We start from the raw sequence: 22,121 nt of genomic DNA on the forward strand, positions 1-22,121 counted from the left end.
TATATGTGTGTGTATATATGTGTGTGTGGATACAGCTCAGTGGGCTGAATACATGCTTCTCATGCAGGAGACCCAGCTCGACCCCCAGCACCACATGGTCCCCTTTGGGATTGCCATGAGTAACTTCCGAGCACTACTGGGTATGGTCCCAAAACAAAATCAAAAAATGCTCATTGTCACTCAAAATGAGCAAAGCAAATGAAAAGGACACACATGATTTTTTACTGTTGAACTGGAAAAAATATCGAAATGTTGCTGAGAGTACAGGAAATAAGCACCAATATCCTCTCCCTCTGCAAGAGTCAGATGATGGAAGGTGCCGTGGACAAAATGCTAAATAGGATTTGTTATGGCTGGGATTATTTGTTGACTCTAGGACTCAGTTATTTCACCAATCCCCAATCTGTGTTTTGTAGGTTTGGTGATATCTACAGTCATTAAGTAAAGATTACCCTGCATGACACAGGTGGGCTTCATCCAATTGAAGAATTAAAAACTCAGGTTTCTGGGGGAAGGAGCAATTCTGTCTCGTGGCTGAACCCTCACCTTCTGCCTGAGTTTCCAGCCTGCTGGCCTGTCTGCAAATTTCAGGCTTGCAAGTCCCACAGTCTCTTACATTCATCAAACTCCCTCTCCTAGAATCTGTATCCTTGTATCCTTGGAGAAGCCTGACAGAACAGTCTTTCATCCTGCAATCCCACATTCCCCAAGGGAAAAGCTTGGGGCCGGGAGGTGACTCAGTGGTCAAGCACAGGGCCTTGTGCGTGTGAGGCCCTGGCTTCCACCCCAAAAATCCTGGGAGTGGCCACCACAATGATGAAGACGCCTATGAAAAAGTTACAGGAATTTACAGAGACGAGTCCCCCATAGCGATGGGTTTCCAAAATCAGATTCCCAAGAAGGAAGGAAAGTAGCGGCACAACTTGCGTTGCATAGCATGTAGGGTGTGTGTGTGTGTGTGCATGTGTTGGTTTATGACACTTCCAGTAGAGATAGCAGAGTCCCTCCTGCCCCAGACACCCCCAAGCCAGATGCTGCCTGCACCAGCCTCAGGCCAGACCTTTCCTCCATTCCCTGTCCTTTCTGTGCCTCAGCCTCCGTGCCCTCACTTTCTTATACTCTCTGCCCCCATTCTGGATACTCTGAGGCTCTCCGAGAGGTTGCTCTGGCCCGAAAGGCCTCACTGATACACACACACACACACACACACACACACACACACACACACACACACACACACACACACACGCTTCACTTTTTTTTTTTTTGACATGCCAGACGGTGCTCAGGAATCACTCCTGGCTCTGCACTCAGATATCATTCCTGGTGGTGCATGGGGGGACCATATGGGATGTTGGGGATCGAACCCAGGTTGGCCGTGTGCAAGGCAAGCACCCATACCTCCTGTACTATCACTCTGGCCCTTGACTAGCTGGTATTTGATTTCCAGATGCCGGCCAGGTTCCTCAGGAAGCACAGTGTAGAGCTCTGCCTGCCAGGCCTCAGGGGGCCGTAGTGGAGGCTGACAGTATTCCTCCTCCCCCTGCTCACTTTGCCCCCTGAACTCCTACAACCCCAGCTGAGAGCCTGATAAACTCCTTTCTGCAGCTTGCAGGATGCCTCCATCTCCTGAGATGGACAAAGGGAAGACTCATCAGCACCCCGCTTTCCCTGACAAATGCACAAGAAATTTGGAGCTTGTGTCCTGCAGGGACCATCCCATCTCTTGACATGTCACTGTCTAACATCTGGGCCTTGAGATGCTTGATATGAGCCAGCTAGGAGATAAAGCCACTGGATTCTTGGTTTCTGAGGTCTTGCCCTCCGGCTGGCCACAGAGGGAGGGAAATGATGTCACGTGTGTGCGCTTCATTGTTCTCATTCTCTTCAGGCTGTCCTTCACATTCCAAATTATGGATGAATAACAGGTTCATAGATTAATGCCAGAGGCACTCCTTGGTGGCCAGGGCCAGGCACCCCATAACAAGTATTTTTGATGAACAGATAGGCACCACAGATAACAAAAGAGAAGGTCCCATTATTATTTATTTATGTATTGGCTTTGGGCCACACCTGGCGAAGCTTAAGACTTTTTATTATTTATTTTGATTTTTAGATCACACCCTTCGATGCACAGGGGTTACTCCTGGCTCTGCACTCAGGAATTACCCCTGGTGGTGCTCAGGGGACTGTATAGGATGCTGGGAATCAAACCTGGGTTAGCTGCGTGCAAGGCAAATGCTCTACCCGTTGTGCTGTTTCTCCAGTCTTAAGGCCTGTACTGAATCAGGTAATCACTTTTGGTGGTGCCCAGGATTGAACCAGAGTTGGCCACATGCAGAGCAAGCACCTTTTTCCTCACGGACTCTCTCTCTGGTCCAGGATGGATTTTGTTTTGTTTTGTTTTGTTTTGGGATCATACCCAGGGATGCATGGGGCTTACCCCTGGCTCTGTGCTCAGGGATCACTCCAGGCAGGCTTAGTGAACCATATGTGGCATTGGGGATTAAACCCTGGTCAGCTGTGTGCAAAGCAAATGCCCTACCGACCGTACTATAACTCTAGCTCTGGACCAAGGTGAATTTTATTTTATCTTATTTTATTTTTGAAGGATTTAAAGTTCATCTGACTTCACTTCAGAGAAGTCAGCTTTTTGTTTTTGTTTTTTTGAAAGGGAAATCTGGAGCCATCTCTTGTTGGTGCAAACAGGGACACTAGTGCCAACTAAGGTCCCCTCTGGGGGTGTATACAGGGGTTCCTCTGCCACCCTGGATCCCAGTGGTTCCATGCGACCATTTTGCTAAGCAAAACTCTAGCTTTGTTTCTCCTGGATTGGATTTAGAAAAATAAGGCCTCCCCAAGCTGTGGCGCGCTATTTTAGAACATACTCTCTGAGTCAAACGTAAACACAAAGCTGTCTCTTCATAAAGTAGGAGCTTTATGAGGGTGCCAGAATGTTGCTCTGTCGGCTTTCAAAAGTGAAGTAGAAACTACTTTGGAGAGAAAAACATTCCGAGAAGGAAAGTCTCCAACATCTAGCGCCCAGGTTGACATCACAGAGAAGCCTGTGTCGGTGTCCAAGAGTCGCCAGGGCCCGGCTTGGTGTGGGGGTGGGGCCCCCGGGACCACGCATGGAACGTGTTTCCCGGTGGCACATTCCTTCCCCCCAGTAGAACCCACATTAGTAACTGGCAAGTTTGCAGTGTCTCCTGTTCCCGTTTAACCCCATCTTCTCCCTTCTATGCCTGGGCCCCAAATATCTAGAGAGGTGCCCCACGCAGAGGAGCCATCCCTGTCATAAGCCGATGAACCGGAAGCTGGGGTTTGGGGATTGAACTAGGGCTGGGCAGAAGCCAACAGTGCCTCAGTGTGTCTGTGAATCGCGGGGCTCCGGCCCTAGCAGGACCATTTCCAAAAGCTGCCTCAGGTCAGTGCAAAAATGCTCCCCTTTCAACAAGGCTCCTTTCTCAAGTGTTTCGTTTTCAGCTTACAAAAATGACTAGTGTTACCAGGAGGTTGGCTCCATAGCTTGGAAGCTGGCCTCACACGCTGGGGGAAAGTCAGCCAGATAGAGAGGGGAACACCAAGTAATATGTGATTGGAGATCCTGCGCGGGAAGGGAGATGCACGCTGAAAGTAGACTAGAGACTGAACAGGATGACCACTCAATACCCCTATTGCAAACCACAACACCCAAAAGGAAAGAGATATCTCAAATTGGAATGCCCCGCCACAGAGGCGGGGTGGGGTGGGGGGATGGGATTGGGGGGATGGGAGGGATACTGGGTTCATTGGTGGTGGAGAATGGCCACTGGTGGAGGGATGGGCTCTCAAACATTGTATGAGGGATTAACAAGAACAAAAATGTGTGAATCTGTAACTGTACCCTCACTGTGACTCACTAATTAAAAAATAAATTAAAAAAATTAGAAATGTAAAAAGAAAAAATGACTAGTGTTACACCACACATAGAGTGGGAAGCTCGCCAACCCCCTGTGATTCCACACTATTATAAATCAACCATGGCAGTGACAACAAAGAGAGTGAACAAAGTACACTGGTCATTCTTGGGCTGATTTCTAGAGCTTCCCCAGGCCTGGTGTCGGAGACTTTTACATTGATGGAGGGGAGATGCTGATAGCCAAGGTCCAGGCATCTCATCCTGAGGGTAATTGCCCAATCCGGTTTGGGAGGCTGACTCGAGAGCTTAGGGAACCAGGTTCCTTGATAGCAACTTGGGAGAATAATTTTATGTCTTGAATCGATAGTGACTCACAAAAGTGGTTTTGTACAATTGAGACTTGGACATTGCCAGTTTGACCTGCATTAGTCTTCCTATTTGGGGTGTGGTGGGGACTCCCAAGTGGGGCTCAGGTGGTCCAAGGACCCCAGTGGGAATTCTCAGCCAGCTGGGCTGAGGGTTCAGCTGTGGATATGATGCTTCTCGGGCCATCCCAGCAGTGCTGTGGGCCTTGGTTACTTTTTTTACCTTACCCAATGGTGCTCAGGTGCTCTGGCCGTGCTGGGGCAGGGGGCGGAAGGGGAAGGGGCATGCAGTGTCAAGGGTCAAACTCAGGGCGTGTGCATGTAAAACATGAACTCCAGTTCTTTGAGCTATCTACTCAGCCCCCCCCAGCCCCGACCTGCCAAATAGTTGTTCCTCCTCACCTGCAGGGTATGCATTCAGTTTCAACAACCCACAGGAGCCTGCTAGCTGAATCTGGATGTGTGGAACTCACCAGTATAGGCACTGCCTATCAGGGACTGAGCACTTGGGAGGCTTTCTTTAAGCCTAGAGGCACAGTCCTGAAACAAATCCTCCACAGAAGCTAAGGGATGATACCAAGCTTTGTGTGTGCATGGGGGTGGGGGTGGGTGGGGTAAAAGGTTATATAAGAACAGGGTTAGCAACCCAAAACCATGTATTTGTCAAGTTGACCATTTTACTTAACAGTGTATCCTGTGATTGGAAATGAAGCCGTTGCTATAAGGCAGAATTCATGGACAGTTTGAGCAGCCACTGATGAGGAAGCAGATGGCAGAGCACACCGTTCTTTGAGCCAGTGGTTTCTGAGCATTGTGCCATGTGGCTAGCAACAAGCAGGGCTGATAGCAGAGACTGGTGTCATGCATTGTGCTGAGAAAGGAAAGAGGGCCAAGCTATGGTCTGCTACATGGGCTGCCAGATAGGCAAGGCCCTCCTTGCCACGTCTCCCTAGGTAGATGTTTCTTTAATGGACAGGATTTCTACCAACCCCCTTCCCTCAACCGCTGGGGATAGTGTGGGCTTATCAGGAGTCAAAGATAATCAGTAGATGGTTACTGCATAAGGTACTGAATCAAGTGCCTTAAGTCATGTGTGCGACTCTGGATTCTTTTGGTATGCCAGCTTGGGACTTATTGGCACGAAGTATCTCATTCTGACTCCCTGGCTCAAACCTGCTGCAGCCTCTTCCGAGCAAGGATACTCCACAGGTGTCAATAATCCTTCCTATATAAATTAAATAAAATCTCTATCAAGAGGGGACTGCTAGGAAGCATTCTCATACTTTTACTCCATGAGTTTTCTCTCCAGGACCTGAGCATTCTATTGAAAGGTCTCTGGAAAGTTGTTTTGCTGACCCTGATTCAATCTCTAACACCATGTGTACCCCCACCCCTACCCACCACCTAAGCACAAGGCCAAGAATAACCCCTTAACCCCACCCTGTGTGCGCCCTAGCCCAATATCACCCTTGCACTTCCCCTCATTTCACACATCTCAAAAGCAAAGCCTGGTTTTTCCCTCCCTGTACATTTCTGCCCACTCCCCGCTTTTATGATTCTGAGTTGCATTCTGAGATAATACTGAATTATCTGAAAACCTACATTTTCATGCAGGTTTATCTTTAGGAAGTATTTTAGCTCACATCTCAGCTTACAAGGCACTTTTCTATGTTTCCAGTGACCAGTGTGTTGTTTGCATGTCCTTGCTCAGCTTGAACCTGATGAAAAGGGAGTCGCTGTGTGGCCGTTGTCACAAGGGCAAGTTAGTTGCGGTTGCCACAGAGAAATTTTGGATCAATAGGCTCTGATGACAACCTCTATCACCTGTATCACCGGTCATCCCATTGATCATTGATTTGCTCGAGTAGGCTCCAGTATCGTCCCTGTCATGTGCTTTTTCCTTTTTTGCTTTTTGGGTCACACCTGTCGATACACTAGGGTTATTCCTGGTTCTGCACTCAGGAATCCCTCCTGGCGGTGCTCAAGGGACCATATGGGATGCTGGGAATCGAACTTGGGTTGGCCGCATGCAAGGCTAACGCCCTACACACTGTGCTATCACTCCAGCCCGTTGTGTGCTTTTACCAGCCTCTCCTTACTCGTTCTTCCCAACGCTGCCATATTGGGGGCTCTTTCAGGGTCAAGGGAATGAGGCCCATTATTGTTACTGCTTTTATCATATCAAATATGCCATGGGTAGCTTGCCAGGCTCTGCCATGCAGGCAGGATACCCTCGGTAGCTTGCTGGGCTCTCCGAGAGGGACGGAGGCTTTTGAGGCAGCCTCTAATTGCCCTACAGGTGCTCCCAGTCTACTGAATGCAAGCTTTTGGTCGACTGGCATGTTGTAACGACCTTCACGCTGACAAACACGCACCTGCCTGAGTCTCTGGGCAGCACCTGTTGGTTCACTCTTTGCCGGTTGGCACTGTTGCCACCCGCTGCCATGATGAGGCGGTGAAGCCTGATTAGTCTCTCCAGCTGTCTTGCTTAATGGACATTAGTATTCATGTAGATGTAATCTCATACTGGAAGGGGAAGTATTAGGATGAGAGTCAAGTCTATATAGTTGAAGCTCCAAATCCCAAGAAGACTTGTGCTCCTTTCGTAGCAGTTGGAGAATGAAACATGATTTAGAAGACTGAAGGTGGAGAACAAGCTGTGCATAATTTCATCTGGGTGACCAGAGTTTATGTTCAGAAACAAGCCCCTAAGTCAGGCGACAGACTTATAGGCTACTCTGGGCACAGACCAAAGTACACACACTTCCCCACCATTCTACCTTTTAAAAACAAAACAAAAACACAGCTCCTGGCTGAAAACAAAGTTTGTGTAGAATGATCAGGTGGAAACAGTTTACAGGGATGTTATGCTTCTTCCTCTCAGGCTCATTTTTGAGATTCAGCTTTTATTTTCTAATGGTCACATTGACAAAAAGAAAGACACTCACACACACACCAGTGTTACAAAACCTTGTATTAATCATTTCCCTTCACTTTCAATATAGTTGATATGAAATATAGCCATGATTCTTAGTTACATGGGAGGAAATGAGTAATAAATACATTGTAGCAAGTTTAAACCACAAGGGCGTTTCACTGGTAACAACATTTGAAAACTGTACACTTGCAAAGAACAGCATCTTCAAACATTAGTATATCTGTATATCAGTAAAGCTTTTACATGTAACAAACATGCTATTTCCATATATGACAAATTTAAAAAATATGCATTGCTTGGCAACATGAACTAGGCAAAAATAGTTCTTTGTTCACTAACTTTATACAGGAAAACAGGACGGAAGGCATGCATGTACAATAGGGATGCCTGCATGGGGCATGCAACAAAAGAACGCTTTTTAAAAGGCAGCTTACATTAAGCATAAATACACGAGGGTTATATATTAATAAGGGAGGAAGTCTTCTGTTTGACATTATTAACATTCCTGTTTTCTTCCTATTCCTCCCAGAGGAATACACATTCACCTTTAAGTAAAGATAAAGGAATTACAAAAAATAAAAATAAAAACTCACTTTGCAAACATCTCTGATGATGTGGAAAAAAAAAACCATTAGTGTTATCATAGCCCCATGTGTGAATTCTCCTTCCCCAGGGCCCTGTTGTAACAGGCACAAATAAAGAGCCTTGATCAGGCTGCATCCCAGCACCCAGGCTGGAGATACCTGGGCAGTATCTCCCTGGGGCTAATGAGACTTGGGCCTCCACTGCCTTCCCACTCGGTCCTTCTGGTTGCATGCCTATGCTTTCAGCTCAGCTCAGCAAGCCGGCCCAGGCTCCTGGAGAGAGATGAATTCTAACCGGGGAACACACATTTCCCAACAGTGCACCGGTAGTAGCTACAAGAGGTGCAGAAGAGCAAAAGCCCCAGAGAAGGCTCCCATTCTGTAAAAAGGCAGCCCAGGACACCTCAAAAGAAAAAAAAATCTCGTTTTCCTCAGTGTCTCTTTGAACGAATGGGACCCAGCTGTAGCTCCTAGAGTACCCACAAAGGGACCTTCCCAATGCTCAGGCTCTGAGAGCTTGGTGCAAACAGCGCCCTCTGCAGGCAAACCCAGCAGCGTCTATATTTTGCTTGCTAGCCCTAGCTGAAAAAGTGAAACTTAAAAAGCACGTGGAAAACAAACAAAAAAAAACAGCAGCAATGTTTCATTTCTGGTATACAGTTCATGTATGTCTTCCTACTGTTTCTTAAAAGAAACCACTATGAATAAAAAGCACCAATAAAACATCATACACCGTAATATCATTAAACAGGGCTGTCCCTGGGACAGTGCAGAGGGCCACACACACTGTTTAAATCAGGATGAGGGACATGGAGTGAAAGAGATTTTATTCTGAGGTGTTCGATGTTTACTATATTTACTTAAAATAAAACAGTTGCATTTTGGGGTCAATGGGTGGATACAAAAAAGGCACTGACGCTTTATTTCTAAATATCCAACTTCATAGCCTTAAGCATGCAACTGTTTGATTCTTTTATAAATAAAACTATTTTTGCATTAGGATTTTAAAATTGAGCTGTATACCTGCAGTCAACACAGGACTCAAAAGAAGGTGGGGACAGGCTCCTAAAACTTATCAGAACACACTCAACTTAAAAATTTTAAAACACTAACAGCAAAACACAACCGAGTAGATAAATCTATACAGTCAATGAAAAATAAGCTTTTCCTTTAAAAAAAATTATGTTGTTATTAATAACAGACTTTATCATGGTTACCAGCCATAGCGAGTTAATAAGTAACATATCCAAAATAATATCTATAATAATCAGATAACCACTGTTTCTATATTCAGAAGGAATAAATAGAAATTCAGATTTGGAAATACTTTATGGTTTTCCTTTTAAAGGATTCGTGCTAATGTGATTGTGTTCACAATCTGTTTTCTGAGAAACCCAAGTCTTTATGGATATATGCATTTTGCAGATCTAAACACTCTCCCATTTCTTCATAAACTGCTTAACACCACTGTTTATTTCTCCTTATCAACTTTCCCAGCATCCAATAAAAATCACCTCCCCAAACCCTCTGGTCTTACTGTAGCCTTCAGCCCTTTCACCTAGACTTCCTGCCTTACATGTGATGGTCACCTCGACACGTTCCCCAAGTTAATACTGAGTTTGTTTAGAAAAGGGGTGTGGAGGATGAATGCTAATGGCACTTGGTTGGAAAAAACAACTAAAAATTGTGGCCTCCTTTCTACACATGGATTTGCATTTTTGAATGTTAGTCACCCAAGACACGGTCCCTCTTTTTTTCTGCACAGTTCAAATATCCTTCATTCGCTGAAAGTTCTGTGGTTAAGAAGTTCCTACCTTGTTAGTAACAGGACTTCAACAGCCTTATGCTGGGTGTCCATTTAAAGTTTTAAAAGAAAAGCAAAGTTATGTGAATTTCATTTGAGGCCTTTAAAATCTGGATTACTTTCTCTAACTTTCTTAAATAACCATAAGCAAGTGCTGTGATTTTCATGGTCTGATGTCGCCAACACTGACTCTGAATTCACCAAGAGAAAAAAAAAAGGAAAAGGCACCAGAATCCATTGAACAAGCAGAACTTACACCCCCACCCTCACATCTTGCCTCTCGGCCCACATTCATACCATTGTTGACACAACTCAATTTTCCAGTGCTGAGCACAACTCCTCTTTGATTTCTTCCAGCACTCTCCATTGCATCGAATACTCAAACAGTCCCTCTCGCCCAGAAGAAACAGAGCCATTACTTGGTGGGTCGCCTAGGAAATCTCTCACCATGAGCTGAGTGGTTTTACCTCTCTTCCGTGTGGTCAGATAAATCACAACAAAATCCCTGACGGATGCCCTGTACAGAACCACCGCCAGGTGGAATTCCCGCATGGCGTCGTCATCGTCGTCGTCGTCGTCTGTTGCTGCTGCCGCCCTGGACACTCTCTGCCACTGACTGACCCACCAGTCATAGCAGGAGGCGGCCCCCACTCTCCTCTTCCTCTGTGGTGAGTCTGGGACCATGGTGGTGAGGAGCAGCCTGCAGGGCTCCTTGTCTGGGCCTTTAAGGCCTCCTGCGGGGCAAGCCATTGTCCCAGTCCTTGCCGCTCCTCCTCCTCCTCCCTGACACCTGTACCCACCTGTGTGCAGCTAGGCCAGGAGCAGGGGCTGAGCCTCCGTGGTGGCTGGGGAGGGGCATCGGCCACTGGGTGAGCAGCAAATCCAGCACAGCAAAGGGTGCAGGATGCGAGTGGGGTCTCGAGGTGGGGGGAACCTGGGAGCAAACCTGGAACGGATCACACGGTCCCTGCTGCCTGCGCTCAGGCCCGTTCCTGCCACATCCCCCTTGCACCCCCCCTTCCACCTCCACTTCACCCCTCCCTGCTGGGGTGGAGCGGGCAGCCCCGGGCTCCTCCAGAGAAGAGAAGCTGCTTAGCGGCCTCCTTCCTGCCACCCTGTGGCTCTTTTTCAACACAGAGGGAGAGAGCACAAGGCCCCCTGCTCATAAATCCTTCCAGAAATCCAAGACACATCGTATACCCTTCTCAAACTTAGTATGTAAACAATACACAAAGCAAAGTTTATCCGAAGTTCTGCTGGAGGGATTATTCTCCCTTCTCGCTGCCCCCCCACCCCCCACCCCTCATGCCACCCTCTCTCAGGCTGGATTGCAAAGCTGGACAGCACACAGGGGCCTGGGGAAGTGGGGCGGGGCTGGAGGAGGCTCAGGAGGTGTCTTGCTTTGGTTGCTGGCAGCCTTGCCTTCCTCTGGGGCCTGGCAGCAAAGGCAGAGAGCTCCCAAGGCTGCACTCTCTCTCTCTCTCTCTCTTTCTCTCTCTTCTGGGGGCATCTCTCTCATCTCTTTCACCAAAGGGCTCTCTGCCCCCGACTTTCCATCCATTCTCCCCACCCCACACCTCGTCCCCTGGTCTGAGAGGGTTCCTCTCCTCTGTCCGCCCTCCCCGCCCCCACCCCAAAGCTAGCCCAGGATAGAAACAAAGAACAAAAATAACCAATCCCAGGTCTACTGATATGTTTACAAGGACGACCTACGCTCTCACAAAATCAAAATGGGAGAGGGACCGGGGGAAGGCTGCAGAGCATCCCGGAGAGAGAGAGAGAGGGCGGCCGCGCAGATGGCTGACACTGGGCCCGCAGCGGTCGGTTCACGGCCAGCGCGGCCACTCTCGTCTTCAGCTTCTAGATTGTGGAGGTCCGGTCAACCCCGTCTGGCAGAGAAAGAAGCAACACAGTGGGGACAGGTGAGGCGACTGTCCCCCTCATGCCCACCCTCCTCTCTGCGCCAGCAGTCACGCTGAGGCTCCCAGGCTCTTCGGGCAGAGAGTGGGCAAACTCCTTCCTTCCTTCCTCTCTCATTCGCACCTGCCCTGACATCTGGGCAACAGCTTTTCTTACACCTGACAGCGCTCAGGACTGACTCCTGGCTCTGCACTCAGGGCTCAGAGGACCATGTGGGATGCCGGGGATTGAACCGGGCTGGGCCATGTGCCCGGCAAGTGCCCTACCCACTGGACCATCTCTCCGGCTCCAACATCCTGGATTTATTTTTCCCAAGAGCCTGACTGAACCTAAGAGCCCAAGTGACAATAGGCAACTCGCCACACAGTGCGAGCACACCCACACCCCCAGTATCGACAGTGTGCCCACCATACAGCCCCCTCAGTGTCACCAGGCACAGCAGAACATGGAAGGGGAGCGAGAGTGGTGGCACGGGAACAGAGACACTCATGTGGACACGGGCAGGAGGAGAAAGGAGCCGGAGGGGCCAAGGAGAGGGTGGCACGATGCAGGTTGCTGGTCACTGAGGTGTGCACTGAGGCAACTGGGTTAGGAAGGAGGATGGGAAACAGAGAGGTGACCAGAGATGGGACAGGGAATGTAGGTAGAAACTGCATGAGGGATGCGGGTGGACAGTCCAGCTCACATCGTCTCTGCAAACATCACAGGGCTGTGACTGGCCTGTGTTCCATAGAACGGCCACAAGGAGGCTTCCTGGGCCACCAAGATCCAAGAATCTGACCGGGGGTGGAAGCATCCGAGTTAGATGTGGTGCACACTCAGAACAGGGAGGTCTGGGGCTGGGGAGAGAGCCGAGGCCACTGTGGAGGACTGGTGGAGCAGGGACTCACAAGGCCGAGGTGAGGTCAGGAAGAAGGCTGAGAGGAGAGGGAGCTGGCGGCCATCTGGCCCTGTTGCCATCACCTGCTTATTATGGCAGGTCTGAAGAGGCATGTCCCAACCAGAGCATCAAGGTCATGGTGGGCTCTGAACAGGAGCGTGGGCGCTGGTGAGGAGCCAAGGAGAAGCAGCCTGAGAGGCCACATCGGGTCAGAGAATGTGAGGCTGGTGGCAGGCCCGTCACTGACAGGGTCCCCACTCGAGCTGTGAGAAGCAGTGAGTAGAGTCTGGCTTAGCTGTCACTGGAGGGGAACAATGGTGCCCAGAGACCATGACGAGGTGAAGAGGGAGAGTCATGGATGCCTAACACCAGTGGGCAAATCCCAAGTCAAGCCTGGTCGGCATGAGCCGGTGCCCCAGTCGGCGCACCTAGATGGGCAATGGCACATGGGCAATACCAACCCCTACAGGGGCACTCAAATGGTCCAGCAGTGTGGTAGAAGCCTAGGGGTACGTCTGGGAGTGCTAGAGTAGTATTGGGGGATGCTTTCTGTTTGTTCTCTTAAGGAGGGAAGTTTTTTTGGTGGTGTGTGGCATGGGGCCTGAATGATTTCTTTTCTGCAAAAGGGGCCGCAGACCAGAGAAGTTTGGGTGTCTCTGGCTGGACTTTGTAGGCACAAACTCATCCCCAGGGAGAAGAAGTGAGGGGAACGGCAGAGCACGAGGGGAAGCGGGCACCCTGGCAGAGCAGAGAAACCGGCACGTGCCTCTGCGTGACCCACTCACTCACTCTGGACTCCCTCTCGAGGCGGAGCCGGGCTGTGGTGGCTGTGGACTCCCGGCCCACACCGAAGAAGGCAGGTGGGGCCAGGCTTGTGGGAAGTGCCCCCAGCCAGGAGCAAACCAAGCAGAACCAGCTGAAAACAGACTCACAAACCAAGAGGGCAGAGGCTAATTAAGCACCCCACCCCCACCCCAGTTCCTTCCTGGGTTTCACTGCAGGGTCCTGGGGGAAAGGAAGGCAAGAAAACCTGGAGAGGGAAGATCAAAGAGGCTTAGGCTGGTACCAGGAAAGGAGAAGATGGAAAAGTCAGCACAGAAGGAAGAGTCCTAGGCCTGAGGACCAGGGAGAGATAACGATGCCTTCGGGGCAGTCTTGCGACCCTTCTCCCAGTCTACAGAGATGGAGCAGAGGAATCTTTTTCACTCTGTGTCCCCCTCTCGCCCTCTTGGCCCTGCTTGTCTGCTCATTGGCATTCTGGCCCCACCCTAGCCCCAGAGAGGTTGGTTGGCCCCAAATACCCTGAGGCGGGGGGGGGGGTGTTGAGGGAGAAGGAGGGGGGGCAACCCTGTGGTGTCTCCAGGGCTCCCAAGAACCGGAGGGCATTCTCTGAGGCAGAAAATGGCCTGCGTGTCTTCCCACCAGAGAGAATTACTGAGGGAAAACCGGGCCATAAAAAGGCTTAGGAGATTAACAAGATGAAAACATTAGTGAAACATCCCATCAGTTCAGAAAGGGTTTCTGTAAAAATAGAACAGGCTAAAGTAAAAGAAGTCTGTTTGTTGAAAACCTCCCTTTAATAAAGAGCATTTGGCATTCTGACTACTGATGATGTCGTTGGTGCTTAACCATTGGTGAGATTTCTCCTGAGGTCTGTAAGCCCTGGGACAGGACCAGGTCTCCTCTCCGACCCCCAGAGCAGCTGAGGACTGGGGACTCATCCTTATGAACCTGTCTCATTGGGTCCCCAGGAATGTCCCTGGCACCACCATTTTTTTATTTTTTAAAAACTGGGAAATAAGCCACATCATACAAATTTGGCCCCTTGAAAGTGTCAGTGGATTTTTTTCCCCAAAGGAAGATTCAGAGCAGTACAACCATCAACAGAATTCAAAGAAAACCCCAAAGCTGCTTCCTGCCTGCACACTTGTCTATGTTGCACAATTCACATATGTGGCCCAGCTCAGCCCGGGGCCTTTGGGGCCTGGCCTCTTGGCCTCACAAGGCTCAGCCACAATGGCAGGGGTGCACTCATGGGTTTCGCTACACCTGTGCCTCCACCCGCCTTCCATCCTTGGGGGTGTCAGCACAGACACCCAATCTCCCCAGTCAGCACGAGTGGGGGACACAGGCGGTACCCCCCTTTCAGAAGCACAAGGGACTGACTTGGGGTGCTGATGCTTCTGGGATCTGAGTGATGAAGGAGAGAGTTATGCTAGCAAATGGGGTTCCTGGAAGCCCCAGGAGTCACAGGAAGCACCGAGCCCCCTACTCTGGCCAGAAATCCCCCAATCCCCCAACTTCCCTTCTGATACTGAGCCGAGGCCACTCCAGGCTGTGGGGTACAGCACGGTGGGGCTCCCCTCAACTCCTGGCAGAGCTTTGATGTCTCCTGCCAGGTTTCGGGATAAATGTGCTTGAGGAGAAAGTCTTAAGTGCTCCCGTGCCAGAGGACAAAGGTCTCTGGAGAAGGAGCTGAGGGCAGCCCTGACCCTCCAGTGCTGAGTGTGGGCATCTCCTGGGTGGGGGACAGTCTGGCCTGGACAGGGCTGTGGGGCTGGTCACAGCTGGGGCCTGGAGCTTCCAGAGGTTGCAGGAAGTGTGGAGGGGGGGCTCCCACCTCTGGCTACTAAACTTCCTGCCCAGAGGCGCCCTTTAGTCACTGGTGAGTCGGGCTCCAGACAGCAGGGGAGACGCCCCAGCCACCTCGGGGAGCCTCTCGGGGGCTGCAGCCCCAGGCGCCGTCAATGAACCACGGCCCTGTTCCGCTGCAAAGTACACCCCAGTCCTCCTGGGGCTCCCGGAAGCCGTTTGGAACAGGGAGAGGGAAAAACAAGCAAGGAATTTTGTTTCGAAACTTCTAATTTTAGAGCAAATTGGAATATGCTTGGACCAGGCTGAGCGTGCCAGTGCCGAGAAGACAGAATCCAGGGCTGGGCCGAGGGCATGGGGCAGACTGTGGGGGCGAGTGGCTGTGCTCCTGACTCCCCGGGGCCCGGGACTGGGCCGACCGTCCAGTGTGTGGGGCAGAGAGGGGACAGCTGCCGAGGAGAGGGGCTCAGCTCAGGCCCACGGACAGGACACTGGCTCCTGGGTAAGGCGAGAGCAGGCTGCAAGGCCACATGACCCGCTGCCAAGCCTCCAGCGTCCCTCCCACTCTCCTTGACGGCTGGACCCTCCCGGGGGGTGTAGAGGCTTGCGGCGGGGACTCACCTCCCAGGGCGTGCTCTGTCATGCTGAGGCACAGCGACTCCAGCCTGTTGTTGATGTCCGGTTCGGTCACAGGAAGCTGGAACTCTGCAGGATAAAAGGGAGGTCTATGGGTGACAGGGACTGTGAAAATAAGGGCAGAGCCGAGGCACAGCGTGACCTAGTCCCCACCCTCTCCCCACCAAAGCCAAGGTCAGACACAAGCTCTATACCTGTGAACACCAGCATTTGGGTGGAAACACAGCTAAAAAGTCATCAATCGTTAGACTCCCACTTAGTACATTCCAGAGGCTTCCATCCAAACATGGCCAACTTCAGGGCTGGCCACGAAGGCCACGCACTCTGTGGCCACCTGTGGCCAGCTCTCTGTGCCCCTGTGGCCCCCTCGTTCCCTCTACCATGGGCCCTACATGCTGCCAGGACATGGGGCCCCGCATGCCACTGCCATTCTCTCTCCTGGCCCTAGTGTCACTATCTCTTGAGAAGGGGCATTGCTGCTGGAATGGAAACTGAGCCCCCTGCCCCAGTGCCAAGGCTGTACCTGCCCACCCTGGCCATCACCAGCCTCTGTATCTGTGCCCCTGATGTTTGCCCCCAAAACCAGGCCAAACCCATGTCTACCTCCCCCAGTGGGGCTCAGAAAGGAGCTGCAACCTGGACTGCTGAAGGCTTCGGGCCATGGCAGTGAACCTGAGCTGCCTCCAGAGTGGGGGCAGGGGGGCATACAGCTCAGGCTCAGCCTCCAAGCTCTGGGGAGCGCCAAGATATGTATCTGAGGGAAGCAGTAGCGGTTCCACTGTTCAGGATGCACTGTGTGTCCTCAACCCCAAGGTCCCTCTATATCCGAGCCCTCCCCTCTGCCCCCAAGATGGTGGGCGTTGGGAGTGTCCCTGCTGTCCCACTGGGTGCTGTGATCCCTGTCAGTATCTCCCTGTCCCTGGACCCAGGGACAGTCCCTGCATGAGCTGCTTGGAGAAGTCTTGCAATGTGGCTTTCCTATTTCTTGTACCTGTCCGTAAAACCCATGGTGGGAAGGGTAGCCCAAAGGAGCTGGAGCATGTACTTGGGACCCTGATTTTGACCCCCTCCAGTACCCCCTGAGCTCTGTCGGGTGTGGCTGTATGACCTCTAGCATTGCTGAGTCAGAGCACAGAACTATCAGGCCTGCAAAGCCCAGTCGAGTGTGGCCTGGAGCACTTGCTGGGCCCCTGAGCATGGCTGGGGAGGGGGATCCTGTAACCCCACACACACAAAAAAATCTCCCCCAAACCAAAGAAACATCCATGCATGGCCTCGTGTACTGTTCATACACATTCACTGAGGATGATGAAGATGAGCAAGAAGGAGCAGAAAACAGCTAAGAATTGTGGCAGCCTTCTGGGGTAGGGGTGGGGAGACAGAGGGAGGTAGGAGGAGAATACAAGTCACCAGGGCCTGTGTCCTGATGTCAGGGACGTTTCACGACGGCCACAGCCTGCCTGTGAGACCAGGAAGCTGCCCTCTTCCTTGGGATGCAGAAGCAGAAGAGGATCCTGAGGCGCAAATTTTAAGCCATTCCCTGGGTCCTTCCTATCTCCACCAGAGGGCACTGGGGGCCTGGCAGGAACATGACTGGAGGAGGCAGGAGGTTTGGCACAGGAAGCTGACACCCTTGGCTAAGCAGGAGGACCTGTGATTCAGGGAAAGGTGTCACGTAAAATACTCACAAGGAAGACTGGCAACGTGAAGTAATATGAAAGCACTAGGGAGCAGGTAGGTCTCTCCCTGACACAAGTCCCCGCGCCAGGGAATCTGAAGGCCGTCTGATGCCTGATGCCGGCCGCTTTCAGGGACGCAACCTACCCCGCCCCGCTCCCCCCACTGGCTGCTCTTGAGTGGGGTCGGGGCAAGGAAACCATCGAGAGGGAAGAGTATTTTAGTATTTCCATCCATTCATGTGAAAATCATATGCATGCAAAAATTAGCAGCCTTTAGGGTGTGAAATCTATAAAATAGAAACACAATTTTATATATAGCCAGTTAGCAAATATGAAAAAAAAAACCTCAACCCTCAGCAATTATAGCCCTCCATATGCTCATTGTGAAATTTAGTTTACTCTCTAGCACTCCCCTTTAAACAAACACTGTGGAGAGATTTGGATAAATAAAGATGCTCGACATTTGGAGAGAAGCGTTTCAGCTGCAGGATTTCTTGCCAACATGCAGCAAAATGCCATTTCCAAGGCTGGGATTGTGTGTTCCAAAAGGGGGGTGGGGGGCGGGGAACTGAGCAATGTGGGGACTCTGTGCACCACCGTCTCCAAACCTTGACAACTGCTCTTTTGGATTGAACGTTGGCACGCTTGCGTTTCCTCCTCCTGCTCTGCCCTCGGAGACACCCGGAAGTCGGGACCCCCACTACTCCCAGAACCGCTCTGAGATATTCTGAAGTCTTGGGAGAAGTCCATATGTTCACACTCCAGAATTCCCTAATGGTGTGACTTTTTAATTGTGTATTTGATAAAAACAGATCCATGGCAGCTCCCCCTACACACAAGGCAGAGAGAAACCAACCGGGCACATGCCGGCTTCCCTCTCAGCCCACCCCCAACCCTGCGGGCCCACCTCAACCACCAGGCTTCTCCCTGCTGGGGCTTCCTCACAGCCCTCAATGTAGGGTCCTGGTATTTAGAGAGGGTGCCCAGTTCTAGGATGGGCTGGGTTCAGGCTGATTTGGGACTCCTGACACATATATTTTTTTTTCAGCAGCCCTATAAGGACGGAACACAGCGTCTTGTCAGCATCAAGAAAGTTCTGGAAGGAAGCAACTGCCTATCCCAAATAAGGTACTTGTCCACGCGGTGAGGGGCAGTGGGGAGGTGTACGATTCGGGTGGCAGAAAGCGACTCTCACTTCTGGGTCCCTCATGTGTGTGATACCTAAGAAGCCTCTTTTGGTCGCAACTCTGAGGCAACAGCTTTGAAATTTCAGTCTGAGCAAAAAAGACCTTTACTGTCCCACTTGGCCAAACACAGGAATTGGTCGTGGAGGCTTCTCTGTGGGATCCCAGAAAGGCTTTGAGGCTCAAACAGTGAGAAGTGGGGCCACTGGGAGGAAAACAGAGGCGGGGACAGGTTGAGAGAAAAGGGGCTGAGGAGACAACTCGTGCCTCCAAGCTGTAAGCAGAGCCGTGAGGAAGAAAGGGCGCCCGCAGCAGGATGGGGGCCTGGCAGGCAGGGGAGGGAGGATGATGGTGGCCGGGATGGCACCATGAGCAGCTCCTGAGTCTGCTGTGGGAAAACAGCTTTTCTCTGAGGGCTCTGGCTCTTCCTAAACCCACACGAAGTCAGTGCTCTGAAATCCTCAGGCACCCACACGTCCACCAAGAGTGGCGAGGAGTAGACAGGCTGTGACCACGGCACACCTGCTTGCTTTGAGCCTGTGTGTGTGGATTCCTCTCAGAAGAGAAGGGCTAAGACTCAGCTGAGGAGATCCACCTCTCAGCCCACCCGTTTCCAGCTGTCAGGCCTGAGCACAGCTGCTGGCTGGGCTCATTAGGAGGCAGGGAGTGAGAGTTTATGGAGGAGCAGGACTTGGGTCTGCCCTGGGCATGGCCTCCTGCCCACTCTTTCGAGGTCCCTTCTCCAGAAGGGTTGTGGGACTCACTCCCCTGGTAAGGAAAGACTGGATGCTGCAGTCACCAGGCTATTCCCCTGGGCATGCAGCAACCGATGCAGAAGTTTTTGTAGGGGCCATCACCAGGAAGGTTTGGGAGGAGGTGTCCTACCCTACATTTTGCACCAGGGATCATGCCAGGGCCTCTCCTGTGTAGGCTGGGCATGTGCCCTATCATGGAGTTGCTGGGGTGGGGCCCAGGGGAAGTTGGCTGTGTGAACAGAGATGTCCCCCCAGGAAATGTCCTCTCTCACCCTGAGTTGCCCAGTCCCCAGGGCTGTGTGCAGCCAGCCAGCTTCCAGCTCCCAGGTCCACTGGCCCTTCTTGCTGGGCTCTCTTGGGGGGACACAGTTCGCTGTGGTCTCCCAAGTGGAAGCAGTGCTCAGAAATCCCAAGGCTGGATCTTGGGGTACTTGCTTCTAAGATTAGGTATCACCTGCAAGTGGCTTCCAAGCCAGTTTTCCAGTTAGGTAGATGTTCTACCCGCCTCTCTCTGAAGGCACGAAAAACATTATTAAATATTTGGGGGGCCTCCCAAGCTGAGGGAAGCCTGGGGGCCATTCCCAATGATACTTAGCCAACCAGGCTGATGGCTCAATGCTAGGGTTGAGCTCGAACTGGGGGCTTGCTGCTGCACGCAAGTTATGCACCCCTGCACCTCTCTGAGGACATCTCTGTGGTTGGGAGAAACCAGGATGTGGACTGTCACACCGTTTTGGAGGGTTTACATGGGGGCACTCCCAGGCCCAGGGCGGGCCCAGCTTGATGGGTAGAAGGAAAAGTCCTTACAGTGGCTTGGGCTCTGGAAGCGGATGGGAATGCACTCAGAGTGCCAGACAAAGGCTGAAGAGGAGCTCCCCGGAGCCCACCACAGAAACTCCCTGCAGTGGTCATGCCTGTCCACTCACATCTGGGCTGTGCTCTCAGTAACCTGGCCAGGAGCCAGCCTGCAGGAGCCAAGTGTGTTGGGCAGGACTCAGGAGGGGCTGCTGCCCAGGCACTGCCTCTACCTCCCAATAACTGTCCACTTGTTTCATTGGCAAAGAGTAAGTAGCATGGCCCCATTCCTTGGCCTTTAATAGAAACCTTAGCGTAGACTTGTTGCAAGTGGATTGCAATTGAGTGAGGTTGATTAAAACACAAAACTCAAGGCGGGCTGCAGGATGCAGAGTTGATCAAGAGACTTGCAAGTAGTCTCCAGGATGATGGAAAAGAAGCCCAAAGACTCAGCTGCCCCTGGGCCTGGCTGGGGAAGGGGAGGCAACAGTTGCCTTTGGCTCACAGATCCTTGGGTCTTGCTTCATGCCTCATGCCTGAACATCAACTGACCCTTCAGCACTGCTCCCAGCATGTGCCTGGGACAGATGGAGAGATCCGGAGCAACAGACACAAATGAGGCTCCCTCGACAGGTGTGATTTTCCCAGAGATGACCAGGAGCAGGAGGAGATGGTGCAGGGAGCACAATGTATGGAGGACTTAGAAGACAACCACAGAGATGCAAATCAAAACAACAATGAGATATCATCTCACACCACAGAGACTGGAACACATCCAAAAGGAAAAGAGCAATTGGTACTGACATGGATGTAGAGAGAAAGGGACTCTCTTTCATTGCTGGTGGGAATGATGACTGGTCCAGTCTTTTTGGAAAATAATATGGACATTCCTCAAAAACTAGAAATTGAGCTTCTATTTGATCCAGCAATACCACTTCTGGGAATATAACCTGTGGGCCCAAAAGCACACAGTAGAAACACCATCTGCATTCCTGTGTTCATTGCAGCACTATTCACCATAGCCAGAATCTGAAAACAACCTGGGTGCCTGAGAATGGATGAATGGACAAAGAAACTATAGCATCTACACAGTGGAATGCCACACAGCTTTTAGGAAAGATGAAGTCATGAAATTTGCCTATAAATGGATGGACATGGAGAGTATCATGCTAGATACTCTCATAGAAAGCTAACATCTAACCTCTCTACTATCTCAGAACCCTCCAGATTCTCCACTGAGAGCAGTGAGTTCTGGCTGCCCTGGTTGGATTTCAGTTACACCGTGGGCAAAACTCTGCCACTCTGACTTCAGCTCAGCCATGGCTGTAGGACTCCCGTGGCCCTTGATGAACACCGCTGTTCTCACCCTGTCAGGACTCTGCTCTCCTCTTCCTACTCTTCCCCCTTGGTTCACCTCTAGATCTACAAGACTTTTTTACACACACACACACACACACACACACACACACACACACGCCACAGTGACATTTTTCCTCTTTAAAGGGACAGAAATTCAGACATGGAGCAAAAGATGTGCCCTGCTAAAGAGCACATTTCCCTGTAGCTTCGACACAGGCCCGAGGTGCCTGCCCAGGTGGGTGCACTCTTGCTTGTGGGACTTTGTATCACGCATGTAGCCGTCACTGTCTGTCCGCGCTGTCTGGGTCTAGAGGGTTAGGGAGAGAGCTCCAAAGATGGCAGCACATGCACATGATTTGTTTGCGGTGCTCTGGCTTTGAGTCCAGACAACACAGGGTCTCCCTGGGCAATGATGGAAGAGAATGCTGGTGTACTGAGCTGGGAGTAATCTCCCAACACTGCTGGAAATGGACTAATGTGTGTGTGTGTGTGTGTGTGTGTGTGTGTGTGTGTGTGTGTCGGGGGGAAGGTGGCATTGAGCATTTGTTAGCTGTGCTTAATTCCAGCTGCTCTGATTGACGAGGCTTGCTGCAGGATACTGAGTTGAAGTGACTGGGTCATCTCTAACCAGGAGGCTTGGTCCATCAGTCCCCGACTCCAGCGGCAGGTCTCTTAGCTCCAAACCAGCGAGTTTCCCACTTCTGTCTCTTTCTCTACACACGTCCCCTC

The 22,121-nt window shown here is 51.2% G+C and overlaps 1 protein-coding gene across 5 annotated transcripts in view; it reads right to left on the reverse strand.

Moving 5' to 3' along the window:
- Positions 1 to 7,221: 7,221 nt before the first annotated feature.
- SAMD4A (sterile alpha motif domain containing 4A) overlaps positions 7,222 to 22,121 on the reverse strand; it is a 234,160-nt gene continuing 219,260 nt past the window's right edge. For all 5 annotated transcript variants that reach the window (XM_055133759.1, XM_004601757.2, XM_055133760.1 and 2 more), the window contains 2 exons: positions 15,606 to 15,689; positions 7,222 to 11,481 (listed from right to left, as the gene is read on the reverse strand). In XM_055133759.1, coding sequence (XP_054989734.1) covers positions 11,453 to 11,481; positions 15,606 to 15,689 — 113 coding nt within the window. In that variant the 3' untranslated portion in view covers positions 7,222 to 11,452. The remainder of the gene's footprint in view (positions 11,482 to 15,605; positions 15,690 to 22,121) is intronic.

Source organism: Sorex araneus, chromosome 3 (genome assembly GCF_027595985.1).
Source record: "Sorex araneus isolate mSorAra2 chromosome 3, mSorAra2.pri, whole genome shotgun sequence".
NCBI classification, from domain to species: Eukaryota; Metazoa; Chordata; class Mammalia; order Eulipotyphla; family Soricidae; genus Sorex; species Sorex araneus.